Source organism: Anomaloglossus baeobatrachus, chromosome 1, assembly GCF_048569485.1.
Source record: "Anomaloglossus baeobatrachus isolate aAnoBae1 chromosome 1, aAnoBae1.hap1, whole genome shotgun sequence".
In the NCBI taxonomy this organism is placed as follows: domain Eukaryota; kingdom Metazoa; phylum Chordata; class Amphibia; order Anura; family Aromobatidae; genus Anomaloglossus; species Anomaloglossus baeobatrachus.
In genome coordinates, this window is record NC_134353.1 from 800,616,005 (window position 1) to 800,632,392 (window position 16,388).

Here is a 16,388-nt window from a genome sequence, read left to right on the forward strand (position 1 = left end):
ACAGTTACTGGTAAATATTGTCTTCAGATCTTCTTATTAAAGGTGTCATTTATCAATAACTGAAATCAAACAGAAACAAGTCCTGCCCAAATAATCCTCCAATATACACAAGATTACACAACATGCTCAAATAGCGTATCCACAACATTGTAATGACCGAGTCATGTCGCTTGCTCAGACAATAAGCAATAATAGAAATTTATGTTAATGCACTTATGATGAATGCAGATATAATCTGTGTGTGGTTACTATTAGTCCAAGGTATTTACACACTCTTTCACTCTGTTTGCTGACACCGTCATTCATCTAAAGTGACCTTTACCGCATTCTTCTTTTACAACTGGTTATATTTTCCTCAGTCACTGTCAGATCAATGGAAACACGTTTAGTTGTAAATTATGTCTTCATGTCATATATTCAAGCATAGTGCAATAACTACTTACAGGGCACTGGAAAGATTTGTTTTTGTACATTATGTTTGTAGCAACCATTTGCCTAAAAATAACCTGAGCAATTCAGTGATAGTCTTAATTCTATTAAACTAAGACTTATCACTTTCTGGAAGATTTTCAGGAGCTTGCTGTGGTGCAAAAGCTGTCACGAGACTGTAAGGTTTTTGTGAGGGTCTATTTACATCAAACATTGGACTTCATGACAATCAGGTTGCAGATACCTGCCATTGACTTTCATTATAAACACATTCCTTAACATTGATTTGTTTTTTAAATATTATATGAACAACAGTATTGGACACAAGTCTTAATAGTTAAATTCAGGTGTACACAATCCAGCCACTCGTCATGCCGTCTGCCTTTACGATCATTTGTGAAACAATGTCTCCTTCTAAAGAGCTCACTGATATCAGTGTGGTCCTGTAATATGGTAGGACAGGCGGCATTGTTAACACGTCACCTTCGTTAAGTTTTGTTCCTCCTTAATCTCAATTTAACTATGAGTGGTATTATTGAAAAGTGGAAGTGTTTAGCACCCACAGCAAAGCAGCCACGAAGACCAGGAAAAGTTACAAATTAGGGTCTAAGTGCTAAATTGCATATTTAATAAAGTCGCTAACACTGCAGAGCACCAAACCTCCAGTAGCCTTAACATCCCTACGTAAACTATGAACCAGGTGCTTAATGGCTTGGGTTTTTTTGACTGAGCAGCTGCATGCCAGTCTTACATTGTCAAGCACAATGCCAAGCGTCAGATGGAGTGGTGTAAAGCACACTGGACTCTGGAGTAGTGGAAACATGTTTTGTGAAGTGAGAAGTCACGCTTCTTTTTGTAGTAATCTGATGAACGAGTCTGGGTTTGGCATTTTACCAGTAGAACATTACCTGCCTGTCTGTATTGTGTCAAATATAAAGTTTGGTGGAGGAGGGATTTTATGGGGTTATTTTTAAGGGCTGGCCTAGGTGCCTTAACGAGGGTGCCCACTACTTTAACACTGATGATCTATCCTTAGTATAGGTCATCAATGTCTGAGCACCCCGGCCGATCAGATGTTCTGGTGGCAGTCAGAAATACTCAGATCCAGAGCTACCCCATCTTCTGATAGCTGCCGCAACCTGGTACCGCTCATCCACCTCCTGCTGGGCATTCCCGGCTGCCTGCTGTCGCAGCAAGCACAGAAAACAGCTGATCATTGTGGTGCCTCAACCACTGAGACATTGATGACCTGTTCCAAGGATAGGCCATCAATGTTACAGTAGTGGACAACCTCTGTAATTCCAGTGAAGAGAACTGTCAATTCTTCAGTTTAACAAGACATTTTGGACAATTGTATTCCTTTAACTTTTTGGGAGCAGTTTGCTGAAGGACTTTTTCTCTTCTACCATGGCTGTGCCCCAGTGCACAAAGCAAGGACCAAAAAAGGCATAATTTGATGAGTTTGACAGAACGTGACAAGACTGTAAAATTTTGTAATGAACCTGAATGAATTGCAAAACAGTCCCACGTCAGTGTCCGACCTCACAAAAGCACTTCTGAATGAATGGCCAACTAATTCCACAGACAAGTCAAAATCATGGTGAAGGTCTTCCCAGAAGCTGTTAAGGCTCCAAAGGGGGGACCAACTCCATATTAATGTCAATGGATGTAAAATGGGAGGTGATAAAAGCTTCTGTAGGTGTAATGTGTAGGTGTACAATTACTTTTGTCCATACATTGTATGTCACAGAATACAATTGGATTCTTTGATAAGAAACGTATATCTTTCAGAAAAAGACCAAACATTTCATGTGAATAGAGCTTTACGCAACGTATCATTTCACTGAACTTGAGCAGAATCACGGTCACTGTCAGGCATCATTCAAATCCCATAAAATCAATGGCAGTAATCAAACAACAGTATCCACAAACATAACAGGCAGATTTATTAAAACTGGCAAAAAGAAAAGCTTTCTGTGCTGTCCGTAGGAACCAATCACAGCATAGCTTTCATTTTAACAGAGCAGTCTAAGACGTGAGAGCCGAACGCTGATTGGTTGCTATGGGCAAAAAGGACAGATATTCAGTTAGAATTTAAAAATGAGGCCCAAATAACAGATTGGAGGAAAAACGAAATGTGCACAATGTCGGCTACACAAACATTACATGGTACAAGTGGCTTTTCCCCACAATGATGTGAATTGACCAAAGACACAGTCGGGCTTCTGGCCCTGCTTCACATTTCATGTAATTACACTCCCAAGGAAGTATGAGAAATAAAAGTACAGCAAAGTTAATTATTTTGCAAATATTCTGCTTTTATTTTCCACCGCATGATAATTTATGTAATTTATTCCCTAAACACTTTCATTTGCATAACTTCAAAGCAGAAAAAGAAATTTGATTAAAAAGAAATAAGACAATAATTAATCCGATAAATACAGAGCTGCTATAGTAATATAGTAATGTAATTTACAGTTCAGGGCCAAGTCACATGGACAGAAAGGAAAGGTCCAAATACTACTGGCGACTTTCCAAAAACAGCATGAGAAACTAAGACCACGTTCACACAGTGAGTATTTGAGTTTTTTACCTCAGTATTTGTAGCCAAAACCAGGAGTGGGTGATAAATACAGGAGTGGTGCCCGTGTTTCTATTATACTTTTCCTCTGATTGTTCTACCCCTGGTTTTGGCTACAAATACTGAGGTAAAAAACTCACCAAATACTCAACATGTGAATGAGCCCTTAGTAAATTTCTGTCATTTGTATGCATAGAAAAACTGCAAAGTGAACTTAAGGCCTCATTCAGAAACCTGCGATTTTTCACCTACGCAGAAAAATTATACAAGTGTCATCAGCAGTGTGAATCTGCGCTTCATCAGTATTTGATCAGTGTCAGATTTTTACCATCAGTGTTTCATTAGTGATTTTACAAGTGCTCAATGTAAGGGTATGAGAACCAGAACACGGTTATCAGAAAATTACATTGAGTTGTGATTTTCTAATTGCTCCAGCAAACACTAGAGCAGCCGGCAGGTCAGAACCTGCCAAAGGACAACCGGAACTTCGGTGATAGAAGGTAAAGACGATGGCGGCTAAATATGAGACTATCATCAACAGGGCCGGCGTCAGCACCCGGCAAACCCGGGCAAATGCCGGGGCCCTGGAGAGCCGGGGGGGCCCACTCGGCCTCGTCAGTTCTCCTGTCCCTTGGCCGGGGCCCACTCGCCTTTACAGTTCTGCTGCCCCCGGCCGAGTTCCGGGGACCGCAGTCCTCGGCAGCAATCTGCGGCGCCGTGACTTTAAGGCGCGCAGACATCCTGGTTTGAACTTCATCTGTGGGTGGAGCTACCGCCTTCTCAGTCCCACAGATGAAGGAGGTGAGCTTCTGTCCGGCGCTGTTTGGACCTCCTGTCCACCGTGACCTAATCGGGTAAGTGCCCTCCCCACCTCCCCATTATGGGCCCCCGTGAGCTGCTTCTAGCCCCCCAGATGTATGCCCTGCCAATCCCCCCCAGCCGATGCCGCGGGTGCTGTCCCCGCCGATGCCGCGGGTGCTGTCCCCGCCGATGCCGCGGGTGCTGTCCCCGCAGAGCCACGGGTGCGGGCCCCACAGAGCAGCACAGTTGTGTGTGTTTGTCTGTATGTAGCAGAGTTGTGTGTTTGTCTGTATGTAGCAGAGTTGTGTGTGTGTGTGTTTGTCTGTATGTAGCAGAGGTGTGTGTGTGTGTCTGTCTGTATGCAGCAGACTTGTGTGTGTGTGTGGTTGTCTGTCTGTATGTAGCAGAGTTGTGTGTGTTTGTCTGTCTGTATGTAGCAGAGTTGTGTGTGTTTGTCTGCCTGTATGTAGCAGAGTTGTGTGTGTTTGTCTGCCTGTATGCAGCAGAGTTGTGTGTGTTTGTCTGCCTGTAGCAGAGTTGTGTGTGTTTGTCTGTATGTAGCAGAGTTGTGTGTGTTTGTCTGCCTGTATGTAGCAGAGTTGTGTGTGTTTGACTGCCTGTATGTAGCAGAGTTGTGTGTGTTTGTCTGTCTGTATGTAGCAGAGTTGTGTGTGTTTGACTGTCTGTATGTAGCAAGGTTGTGTGTGTGTGTGTGTGTGTGTGTGTGTGTGTGTGTGTCTGTAAGTGTATATGACTGTATAGATTTGTCTGTTTATATGTATTTTTGTGAGTTTGTCTTTAAATATGTATATGTACGTGTTCGTATCGGTGTCTGTGTGTGGATGGGGCCCACTGGGACTCTTCCGCCCGGGGCCCACAAAAACCTGGAGCCGGCCCTGATCATCAAGGACCTTAGATTAGAAGCACCACTCCAGCAGAGCAATAAACAAAACACTGGTGTGGTGCTTTGTGGTGCTTTAAAAGTGTGGTATTATGAAGATTATGTGTTGTATATTTGTGTATTTCAGGTATTGAGGACAATACAGATTGTGGAATATTTTGGGCAGTTGTGCAGTGGTGAAATTCACAATAACTGTGTGGTCCCAGACAGTTTCCTATATTCAAATGAGGTATATGACATTCTTAATAACTGCACATACTGAACACTGCCCTTATACTCCATGACTATATTCCCGAATTCCCAATATAGGTAAATTGAATATTTTTATAACACATCATTTATTGTTCCTATTTTTCATGTAGGGTCCAGTGTCCAGAATACCTTAAGGATAATAGTGAAATATTAAGATTTTTTTTATTATTCCATTGATGTCCAAATTATTTTTACTATCTTAACAAATTCAGTGAAAATTCAGATTATATCAAACCGTTTATATTCATAGCTATATAAGATCAATTGCAACAAAATTATTTTTCTTTCAAAAAGTTTATGTTGTATTACACTGGTATAACTCATGTGTGCCATATGGTATGGTCGTTTTATAGACGACATATTGATATAATTTGGGGACAATAAGAATTTAGAATATCTCAATAGATGAAACTGAAATTTACTATTGCACTTCATCAAGATACAACTAACTTTTTGGACATACAGTTAATGGGGACATACAAGTAGGTGTAGTTAAAACTGTCATTTATCGCAAGACCCATGTAGGAAACACCATCTTGAGAGCAAATAGTTGACACCCTAAACATATTATGAAGTAAATAATACCAATGGATGAATATACTCACATTAGAAAAGCCTATTCAGAGGATAAGACATACAGCACACACCGGGAAAATAACATTAGACTGTGGAAATGAGGTTATAGGGATTGGGTGCTCTAAAGAGCACAATTACATATGAAGGATAAAACACTTGAATCAAATCACTAACAGTAAACACATTTTCAAATCAGGATACAGTATTGGAAGGCAAAAGATGGCATACACTGTGTAACCAAAAAGAGCAAAACAATTAGCAGTACTCTATCACCCATTGTATATAAAGAATATAAAGCCCCAAAACATGGCTTTCCCAGAAAGGCTCTTTTGACTTTGGGAAGGGAGGGGCGTTAGAATGTGTGTACATATACCTAAACAACTAATTGCATTACAGATGTTATTAGGGGCAACAACTATGAGTTCAGCTCTCTTTGTAATTTAAAGGGAACCTGTCCGATGCAATATGCACCCAGAACCATGAGCAGTTCTGGGTGCATATTGCTAATCCCTGCCTAATTGTCCCTGTATACACTAGTATAGATAAAGCGATCTTTAGAAAAAGTATTTCTGAAGATCTTTTATCATATGTTAATGAAGCAAGTCACTAGTTGCAAGGGTATTAGTTCCCTTGGTTAGTCAACCCCCTTAGCATATAAGCACGCCCCTGTGGGCGTACTGACATGCTAATGAATGTGCAGTGTCAGTGGCATGGTCAATCTCACCACTCTTTGCTGCCACTGCACCAGACGCGAGTGTATGCGTCCTGGCTTCAAACTGGTGTAGTGCGCATGACCGGATGTCTGATTCAAAAAACAGCGGTTTTCTGTTAGTACAATAAACCTCAATTCAATCCAGAAATATTACTCAGTCCATCAGTTATTAGATATATGAAACTGAAATAGCTGTTGCAAAAACCCAAATTGTTATAAAGAAAAAAGGCTAACATTAATAGGGGTGCCCAAACTTTTTCATATGACTGTATATGCTAGTGTATATACGGACGGTTAGGCAGGGATTAGAAATATCCACACAGCACTGCTCGCGATTCTGGGTGCATATTGCACCTGACAGGTTCACTTTAAATATGTCCGATGCACGAAGAGAAAACTAAATGAAATAAGCATTGCAGAGCATGTTTCTATATATATAATAAAAAACAAGAGTACCAGAAACAGCTAGACATTTTATAGATATGCTTAGTAGAAATCCTGATGGTTTCTCTTTTTTACAGAATTGAACATATAGATAAACCTTGAGGCCCGCAACACACATCCGTTGAAAACATGCGTGTTTGGTCCGTTTCCGTACATACCGGAGATACGACCAAACGTGCACATATGTTGTTCTATGTTAAAAGACACACGTGCGTGTTATTTGATCTTCCGTGTGTTTGTGTGCGTCCCATGTTTTTTGCTCCGTTTGGCACGGAAGCATGTTCGTTTTTGGGACGGAGCACGCACACACGGACATAATGTTAGCCTATGGGAGTCCAAATAAAACGTTCCTTGCACGGATGTGTGGTTATGTTGTCCGTGAGAAATGTCCGTGTGTGATGCAAAATGTCGCTACTACATGTCGGAAGACAGAGTAGCGGGATGAGAATGAACTCGGGTGAACTTCACCCGACTTCATTGTCATGCCGCGGCTCTGTCTGTGTGCCGTGTACTGATTAGCGGTCACCTGTGAAGGATTCACCGGTGACCGCTAATCAGTGACGCCTGACATGATTAATCTAAGATTTAGTGGCAGCTATGGGCTGCCATTAGCTCCTTATTACCCCGATTTGCCAACGCACCAGGGCAAATCGGGAAGAGCCGGGTACAGTTCCAGAACTGTCGCATCTAATGTATGCGTCAATTCTGGGCGTCTGCTGGCTGATATTGTTATGGGGAGATAAGGTATGCACACCAGTGACTATGTAAGGGGAATACATGAAATAGCAGAAACTGCTGTGTGAATACTGACTTGAAAAATCCAATAGCTATATGCAAGAGTGAAAATGTGAAAAATGGAATCTGCATTACTGCCATGAACATATGAATCAAGAGAAATTTAGCTACTGAATTGATCAATGCAATAGAGCCCCAACACTATGCCAAAGTATTTCTCTACGTTGGGGTCCCTACCTTATGTGTGTCCTCTCATGTAGTTAAAAAACTTACCGTGTATGGGAAGCTGAGACCCAGGCTATTTATGCGTATGATATGGATTGGCAATAGGTGTGGTTGGGGAGGGTTCACAAACGAAAAACTACTAACAAATAAGGAATAACGTTTGGAACACCATTCTAAGTCCGAACTGGGTGCAAAAACCTAAAAAAACATCACTATGGGGAGATAAGGTATGCACACCAGTGACTATGTAAGGGGAATACATGAAATAGCAGAAACTGCTGTGTGACTACTGACTTGAAAAATCCAATAGCTATATGCAAGAGTGAAAATGTGAAAAATGGAATCTGCATTACTGCCATGAACATATGAATCAAGAGAAATTTAGCTACTGAATTGATCAATGCAATAGAGCCCCAACACTACGCCAAAGTATTTCTCTACGTTGGGGTCCCTAGCTTATGTGTGTTAGTATTTTTTCGTTTGTGAACCCTCCCCAACCACACCTATTGCCAATCCATATCATACGCATAAATAGCCTGGGTCTCAGCTTCCCATACACGGTAGGTTTTTTAACTGCATGAGAGGACACACACACAAGCTAGGGACCCCAACGTAGAGAAATACTTTGGCGTAGTGTTGGGGCTCTATTGCATTGATCAATTCAGTAGCTAAATTTCTCTTGATTCATATGTTCATGGCAGTAATGCAGATTCCATTTTTCACATATTCACTCTTGCATATAGCTATTGGATTTTTCAAGTCAGTATTCACACAGCAGTTTCTGCTATTTCATGTATTCCCCTTACATAGTCACTGGTGTGCATACCTTATCTCCCCATAGTGATTTTTTTTAGGTTTTTGCACCCAGTTCGGACTTAGAATGGTGTTCCAAACGTTATTCCTATTTGTTAGTTTTTTTTCGTTTGTGAACCCTCCCCAACCACACCTATTGCCAATCCATATCATACGCATAAATAGCCTGGGTCTCAGCTTCCCATACACGGTAGGTTTTTTAACTGCATGAGAGGACACACACAAGCTAGGGACCCCAACGTTGAGAAATACTTTGGTGTAGTGTTGGGGCTCTATTGCATTGATCAATTCAGTAGCTAAATTTCTCTTGATTCATATGTTCATAGCAGTAATGCAGATTCCATTTTTCACATATTCACTCTTGCATATAGCTATTGGATTTTTCAAGTCAGTATTCACACAGCAGTTTCTGCTATTTCATGTATTCCCCTTACATAGTCACTGGTGTGCATACCTTATCTCCCCATAGTGATGTTTTTTTAGGTTTTTGCACCCAGTTCGGACTTAGAATGGTGTTCCAAACGTTATTCCTATTTGTTAGTATTTTTTCGTTTGTGAACCCTCCCCAACCACACCTATTGCCAATCCATATCATACGCATAAATAGCCTGGGTCTCAGCTTCCCATACACGGTAGGTTTTTTAACTGCATGAGAGGACACACACAAGCTAGGGACCCCAACGTAGAGAAATACTTTGGCGTAGTGTTGAGGCTCTATTGCATTGATCAATTCAGTAGCTAAATTTCTCTTGATTCATATGTTCATGGCAGTAATGCAGATTTCATTTTTCACATTTTCACTCTTACATATAGCTATTGGATTTTTCAAATCAGTATTCACACAGCAGTTTCTGCTATTTCATGTATTCCCCTTACATAGTCACTGGTGTGCATACCTTATCTCCCCATAGTGATGTTTTTTTAGGTTTTTGCACCCAGTTCGGACTTAGAATGGTGTTCCAAACGTTATTCCTATTTGGCTGATATTGTTAGGCTGGGGGGCTCCCCATAACGTGGGGCTCCCCATCCTGAGAATACCAGCCTGCAGCCTTATGGCTTTATCTGGCTGGTATTAAAATAGGGGGGGACCGCACGGCGTTTTTTTTTAATTATTTATTTATTTATTTTACTGCACAGTATAGACACGCCCACCGGCTGCTGTGATTGGGTGCAGTGACACAGTTGTCACTCAGCGTGTGGGCGTGTCTCACTGCAACCAATCATATTTGCCGGTGGGCGGGGAAAGCAGGGAATACGAGATTGATTAATGAGCGGCCGGCTTTTTCAAAAGAGGAAAGCCGCCGGAGTTTAGAGAACAGCCGTGCAGCGCCGCGCTGGTGATCGGGGAACGGTAAGTATGAGAGAGGGGTACTCCATTCAGTCACTCTGGTGATTAGCGATCACCGGTGAGTCCTTCACGGGTGACCGCTAATCAGTACACGGCACACAGACAGAGCCGTGGTATGAGCATGAAGTCGGGTGAAGTTCACCCGAGTTCATTCTCAGCGCGCGACTCTGTCTGCTGTCAGCCGGCATGTATCAATGACATTTAACATCACACACGGACATTTTACACGGACAACACACACACACGTCAGTTAAGTTTCACACGCACACACGGCCATTCCACACGCACACGTGGTTACCATACGCCGGACACACAGCCACCACACGTGCGTTATTTACGGACCAAAAACCGGATTACGGACATGAAAAACGGCCCGTATTACACGTGCGTGGTTATCAAGGACGTGTGTTTTAGGCTTAAAGAAGAGATAATTCGCATAAAGAATTACAACTTAAAGAAAAACGTTTACTGGATATGCCATATTAGAATGTTACAAGATTGATTTGTGTTATGCAATATTGAATATAGAAAGACATTTTTAGAGTTAATGGCACAGGTGATATGTGATGTGCGAGACCGCAGGTGCTTGTATCTTGCCGCCCACACATGGGGTGGATATATAATTTTTTTTTTACTCAAGTTACTGGGTCTGTAATTAGCAATAACCATTTGGAAAGAATAAGATCATAAGGACCATTGTAGTATGTTTTCAAAATTACACTAATAAAGGAATCATTTTAACTGATGGTATAAATCACAGCCTTCTGACCAAAATATGTATAGTAAAGCCCTAAATGTGTACCACACTCTGTTAGTTCAGGAGCAGTGAAAAACAGACTGTGTCCAAAACAAAGGAGTTCATTACGATAGTCTCCAGTGGAATGATGATGACCATTAAAGGGTATCTGGTGGTATGATCATCCATCCTAAACCATCTATATGGGCATGTAGGTCATAGAAAGTTGAATAAAACAATAGTTTAATATCTGTGATCTGATATCTTATTGTAGACTAATCTACATTTTTGTTATATGTAAATAAGCTGTTAAGGTCTATAGGCCAGACACAGTTCTCACTGAGAATCTGCCTCCAGAGCTTATTTTAAATAAAATACATGATTACCAGTGTGAGACATGTAGCTCAGGAAAACAGATAGACAATAAGCTATGGAGGCAGTTTCTCATGGAGATTTGAGTCTGGCTGTAATGCCTTTCTGGATCCGCAGACTCAGACGGCTGTAATGGACAGGATAGAGGGAAACCACTCACCAAGGAGGACCCCCAAAACCCTGAAACCCTTTAACCCCTATACAGCGATATGGAATTACACAGGGCCCTGGAGATCACTACCTGTGGAAGGCAGCAGTCTGAGAGAGTAGTAGTCAGGCAGGGTCAAACCAGTAATTGCAGAACAGGGACAGAATCGGTAGGCAAGGACGTAATCAGAAAATGTAGCAGAGGTCAAATCTGGATCGGGCAGCGAGGTACATAAACAGTAGGCAGAAGAGGTAGTCAGAACATAAGCAAAAGTCAGAACACCAGAATCACAAAACAGAACAGGGCAGAACAGGAGCCAGAATATCAGAACTATCTTTGGCAGTGGTCAGCAGACAGGAGAGGAAGTAAGAAGGGTGTGGTATCTTCCCATTGTCTGTAGCTGAATGATGGTAGCTTCAACTGGAAGACACACGCCACCTATACTTATCCAGTGGTACTGCAGATCCCAAGATAACTCAGCCCACTGGATGAGCGGAGCCTGCGCCCACCGTCACCACTGGCATCGACTCCTCTCCCATCACCAGCACCATCCACGGCAGGAACACGACATCACCTGGCGATCGGAGTAGAAGTTGCTGGAGCGGACTCCGGTGGTGACGTAACACCGGCCCATTAATCTTAACAGCTCACTTACATATTAATTAAAGTATGGGTTTCTGTGGAATAAGACATCGCATCACAGATATCAGGCATCAATTTATTCAACTTTTACAACATACATGCCAATATAGATAGCTTAGGAGGGATGAGGCTACTGACAGATTCCATTTTAAAGAGTTAACAAAAATTGTTAATCCTGAAACTTTTAAGTCTGAAAGTCTTTCAGTCTTTGAGAAAGACAGCATATAAAATGTAAGACATAAAATAGAGATGAGCGGATCCGAACTTTAAAGTTCGGTGTTCATACTGAACAATCAGTGTTCGAGTTCAGAATTCGGGTGCTTTACGTATGCTGATCACTCATGTGAGCATCGCTGAGTTGGGATACACTCGATGCTCGGCCCAGTGCGAGCCATTTACATGCTTCGCATTGGGGGTAAAATCAGTGTTATCGGATATAGTGGGTACTAAAAAAAAAAAGAAAAATACCACTCTCCCTCTCCCGGAAGTGTTCTCTTTATGGATGGCTGTTTGTGGGTGGAGAGCCAAACTAACTAATCAGTGACTTCCAATATGGTTCAGATCAATCTCAGGTACAGAACCAAACTTTATCTAAAGTCCGGCTGAACCTGCAGAACCTGAACTTCCACAGGTCTGTTCATCTCTAAAAATAATATACTTACAAATAGCATAATATGAAAAAAACATAAAAGGTCGCAAAGCTGGTGCAGGATAGGAACATTGCATGTACACTCATGTCCACAAGACTATGATGGTTCTACTGGGTTCCTGAGTTGGCCTTCTGAACCTTCACAAGTAAGGATGGAGAAGGGAGAAGAGTGTTATCCTCCAACAAAGTAAAAAAGACAAAGTTGCCAAGGGAAAGTTAGTGGGACATTGCCAGAGATTACTGTTTTGGTGCAAAACCCACCACAGGGAACTTGTGATCATTCCTAACAAAGTAAGGGATGATAGGTGCCCTCATGTGCCAGAGCAGAAGAGGCTGGGGAGGTGTGAAGACAAACTTTGAAGCCTGACTTACTGGTAGCCATAAAACTGTGGAGCAAACTTTCAAATAACTACATAACCCAAACAACCTGAGGAGACAGGCATCATGGAATGGAGAATGGGATCATTTAGTGGCATAGACAATTCAGATTTCCATATCCCTTAGGTATTTCCTAGAAGGTGGTGTCCCCTTGTGAAATTTTACTAAAAAGCCGAAGCTCAGGAATTAAAATTTTTAAGTTTTAATTAACCTTTGAATGCAAAACGCAAAGTGTACCCCTGGATACATCTGGCCAAAGCCACCATAGTACGATTCTTATGTTAGACTGTAACTTTATGAAACTAAATCATTGTACCCACAGGATTCTCACTGGTAACAGCTGCAGCTGGTCAAATTAGAAGGAGTTTATAGGTCCAGCAATTTATGTGACCCAGCAGTCCCACTACCCCTCTATAAAAATAACACGGCCCAACAGCGGCCACTCACCTAAAGCTACTGGCAGAGTAAATACATTTCGTGCTGAATGGTTGAGGTTTTCACATTGATGTCAGCCCAGAGGCCGCCTCAAGCCACCCTGGTTGAACGTTGTAAATTGTTCCGGTAATTGGCATGATGTTTTTTTTTTTACATTTGCTGACATGATTTTCTATATCTGTTTGATGTCAAATGATTGCACAAAACATCTGCAGCCTCTAATAGGAAGACAAAGGGTGGAATTGGGAGAAAGTGCCTGTTTTCTTTCAATTACTCTCATAGTCTTTTCCTGTTCCCTCTCACAAACTCTCAATCCTGAGGGCTTTTTTGTGGTTCGAATCAATAAACAATGTTTTATTGTCTCATATTATAGATTTGGTAATGTTTTCATATATTGTATGGGAACATTTAGTCAATACATGTAATTACTGCAAGATTCCCTTTTACATGTGAATACTACAGCCATAATTATACTTTTATTTCATTTGAGAAGATAGAATAGTATAACACAAGCTATGTACAGCAGAAAACATTGAATTTGAGCGATATTATACGATAATATACTATTTTTGAGAGAACCTACTGTAAAAACACTGGAATTTATTGCAATTTTGCCACCGTATCTAATATTCTGTGTGCTTACTGCCCAGACTAGCCTTTTAGTCTAGGTCTAAGCGCGACCCTTTAAATGTTTGTTGCTGATACCGTCATTATCAGTGTAAATGGCATAAAATACCATATAATTAATAGCAGGGTTAATAAAAAAACATATTCTTATTCAGTAATGCTGCAGTAATTATCTACTAATATATGATATGCTATATATACTATTTTTGACAGTTCTATAGAATCAGTATATAATAACATAATAAACAAACTTGTCAACAGCAGGACAATAAGTCGTTATAAGTAAATATACCTGTGAGAATAAAACCATGCTTAGGAAAAAAGAGCATTTCCCATTAACAATTGCTATTTACATCCAAGCCCAAGCATGATACAATCAGTGTAAACAATCTCCTCCATAGCACCAGTCTTAAAATATTATTGTTATTATCAATTATATTGTTAGTAGTATTAGTACACTTTCACAAGGCAATGCACAATACATATATCTGTACAGATATGTCTTCCCTGTTCCAAATCAAGTGTAGAGAGTGACCTCAAGAAGGTGGAGACAACATCTGATCTCCAACAGGGGGCAACAAGATTAATCCTATGCATCCACCTGCTGTGCAACAAGACACAATCACAGCATCATGGCTCATATGTATCTTCTGGTGGAAGGCTGCACAGCACAGATCCATCTCCTGCTCTGTTCAGCCAGACATGATATAATGAGACATATATGTAATAGCTTAATATCAGGTAGGCTGCAGCTCCTGGGCAGATCCTTGGCTGCTCTCCTGTGATGTGGTGTGAATAAGAATGCATGGTGTCTCCAAAGACTTGTGTAAGAATGGGATGGCATTTATGATCATCCATGCTGGTGCTGATCAGCAATGTACCAGCCCCTGCCCCTGGCATCCACACATCTCCCCTATCCATACAGGTTGAGATACTGATCCTTGCAGTAAGTGAATGTGGGCAGAGACACAGCTGCTGTGCAGGAGGGGATGCCAGGGGAGAGGACCACTGCTGCATGCACTGGGCATGATGGGCTCCACTTACCGTCCCAGTTCGGACTCCAGTTCATAGTAATGGGCCAAGGTGTCCTTGTTGGAGCCATCGATCCAGTAATCCGGTGCAGTGCTGCCAGACCTGGAGGAAGAGGAGGAGGTAGAGGAGGATGCTGAGGAAGACGACGAGGACGAGGAGGGGAGAGTGACTTTCAGCATCTCGGGGAGGTAGAGGAGGACAGGGCTGCCAGGAGGGGGAATGAGACACAGGCACTCAGCTCTGCTCCTCAATCAATAGAGCACAGATCCCAGCCAATGGGGCAGCAGCAGAAGAAGGAGGCAGGCTCTGTGTGCCCAGGATAAGAGACCCTGCTGCTCGGGGACTGGCACCCAGTGCCCTCAGTTTGGCTGGAGAGGGCAGCCTTGGGCAGTGTTCACATAGCTGTTTCTGCTCCTTTCAGCACCCAGTGGCTGCCAGCCCTGCAGATAACGCCGTGGAGAGGTATTTATAGGCTCACTTGGAGTTTGTTTAGTGGCTTTGCTGCCATCACTACAACTGTCATCTATGAAGATTGCTTTTTCTCTACATTATGAAAGAATTTTTTTTTGATATATATATATATATATATATATATATATATATATATATATATATATATCTAACAAAATAACTGCTTAGTTCATTCATTAAAATGTATTATGAGATGTGGGTAATGCAAGCCTGAATACACAGAAATAACCATTCACCAGGGAGATTCAGAGAAAGAAGAGAGCAGATCAATGTCCTTCCATTAAACTGCCCTTCAAGGGGTTAACATGAATAATAGAGCAGACAGGGAGGGAAGGAAATCTCTGCTCCCAGGACTGCGCTCCCTATCATTACTATCCCTCTATTGAGAGGTCCCTATGGATGAATGGAGATCAGACACAAGTAGTAATGCCTCATCCGCCCTGTCCCTGAATTCATCTTTCCATGGGTGAGAGTATGATTAATGAATAATGGAGCTTTCCGTACTCTACAAAATCATAAACCATTTTTTTTTCGTGGTGTTACACAGTACAAGATCACCGCTATATAGTCTGCACTACAGCATATGGACGTGATGTCTAGCCAAATGCACCTGCACAGATGCTGAGTATTTATGAGCAAGGCACCTCCTCCATTACCACCCCTCAGTAGAGCTCCAATATTCTCCTTCCACGTCAGCACCCTACATTATTCTAACGAGAGGGATCCTCATCCAATTAGGGGGTGTGAAGGAAAGAGAGGAGAGGTTGCCCTGCTACCGTTTCCAAGGGAATTGTTTATGTGCAAAAAGAAGCCGATTTCCAATACATCAGACATCGGCTGCACGAGGCTGAGAGGGATCACATAGGAAATGCGGTTACTATCAGAGAAGATTCTCATATGGAAGATCTGATGTAGAAATGTATGTGACTGAAAATCAGTTTCCATACATCTGAATGAAGTTGGTTCAGCCTATTAAGATTACACAGCACCGAGGTCCATGTAGTGAAAAAACTAAAATACAAGTAAAGGGGGCTTTACACGCTACGACATCACTAATGCGAAGTCGTTGGGGTCACGAAAT

The 16,388-nt window shown here is 41.8% G+C and overlaps 1 protein-coding gene across 1 annotated transcript in view; it reads right to left on the reverse strand.

Annotated features, from left to right (window-relative positions):
• The window catches only part of CAMK4 (calcium/calmodulin dependent protein kinase IV), a 393,072-nt gene extending 377,876 nt beyond the window's left edge, over positions 1-15,196 (reverse strand). The window contains exon 1 of the mRNA XM_075341900.1: positions 14,849-15,196. Coding sequence (XP_075198015.1) covers positions 14,849-15,015 — 167 coding nt within the window. The 5' untranslated portion in view covers positions 15,016-15,196. The remainder of the gene's footprint in view (positions 1-14,848) is intronic.
• Between the last annotated feature and the right edge of the window lie 1,192 nt (positions 15,197-16,388).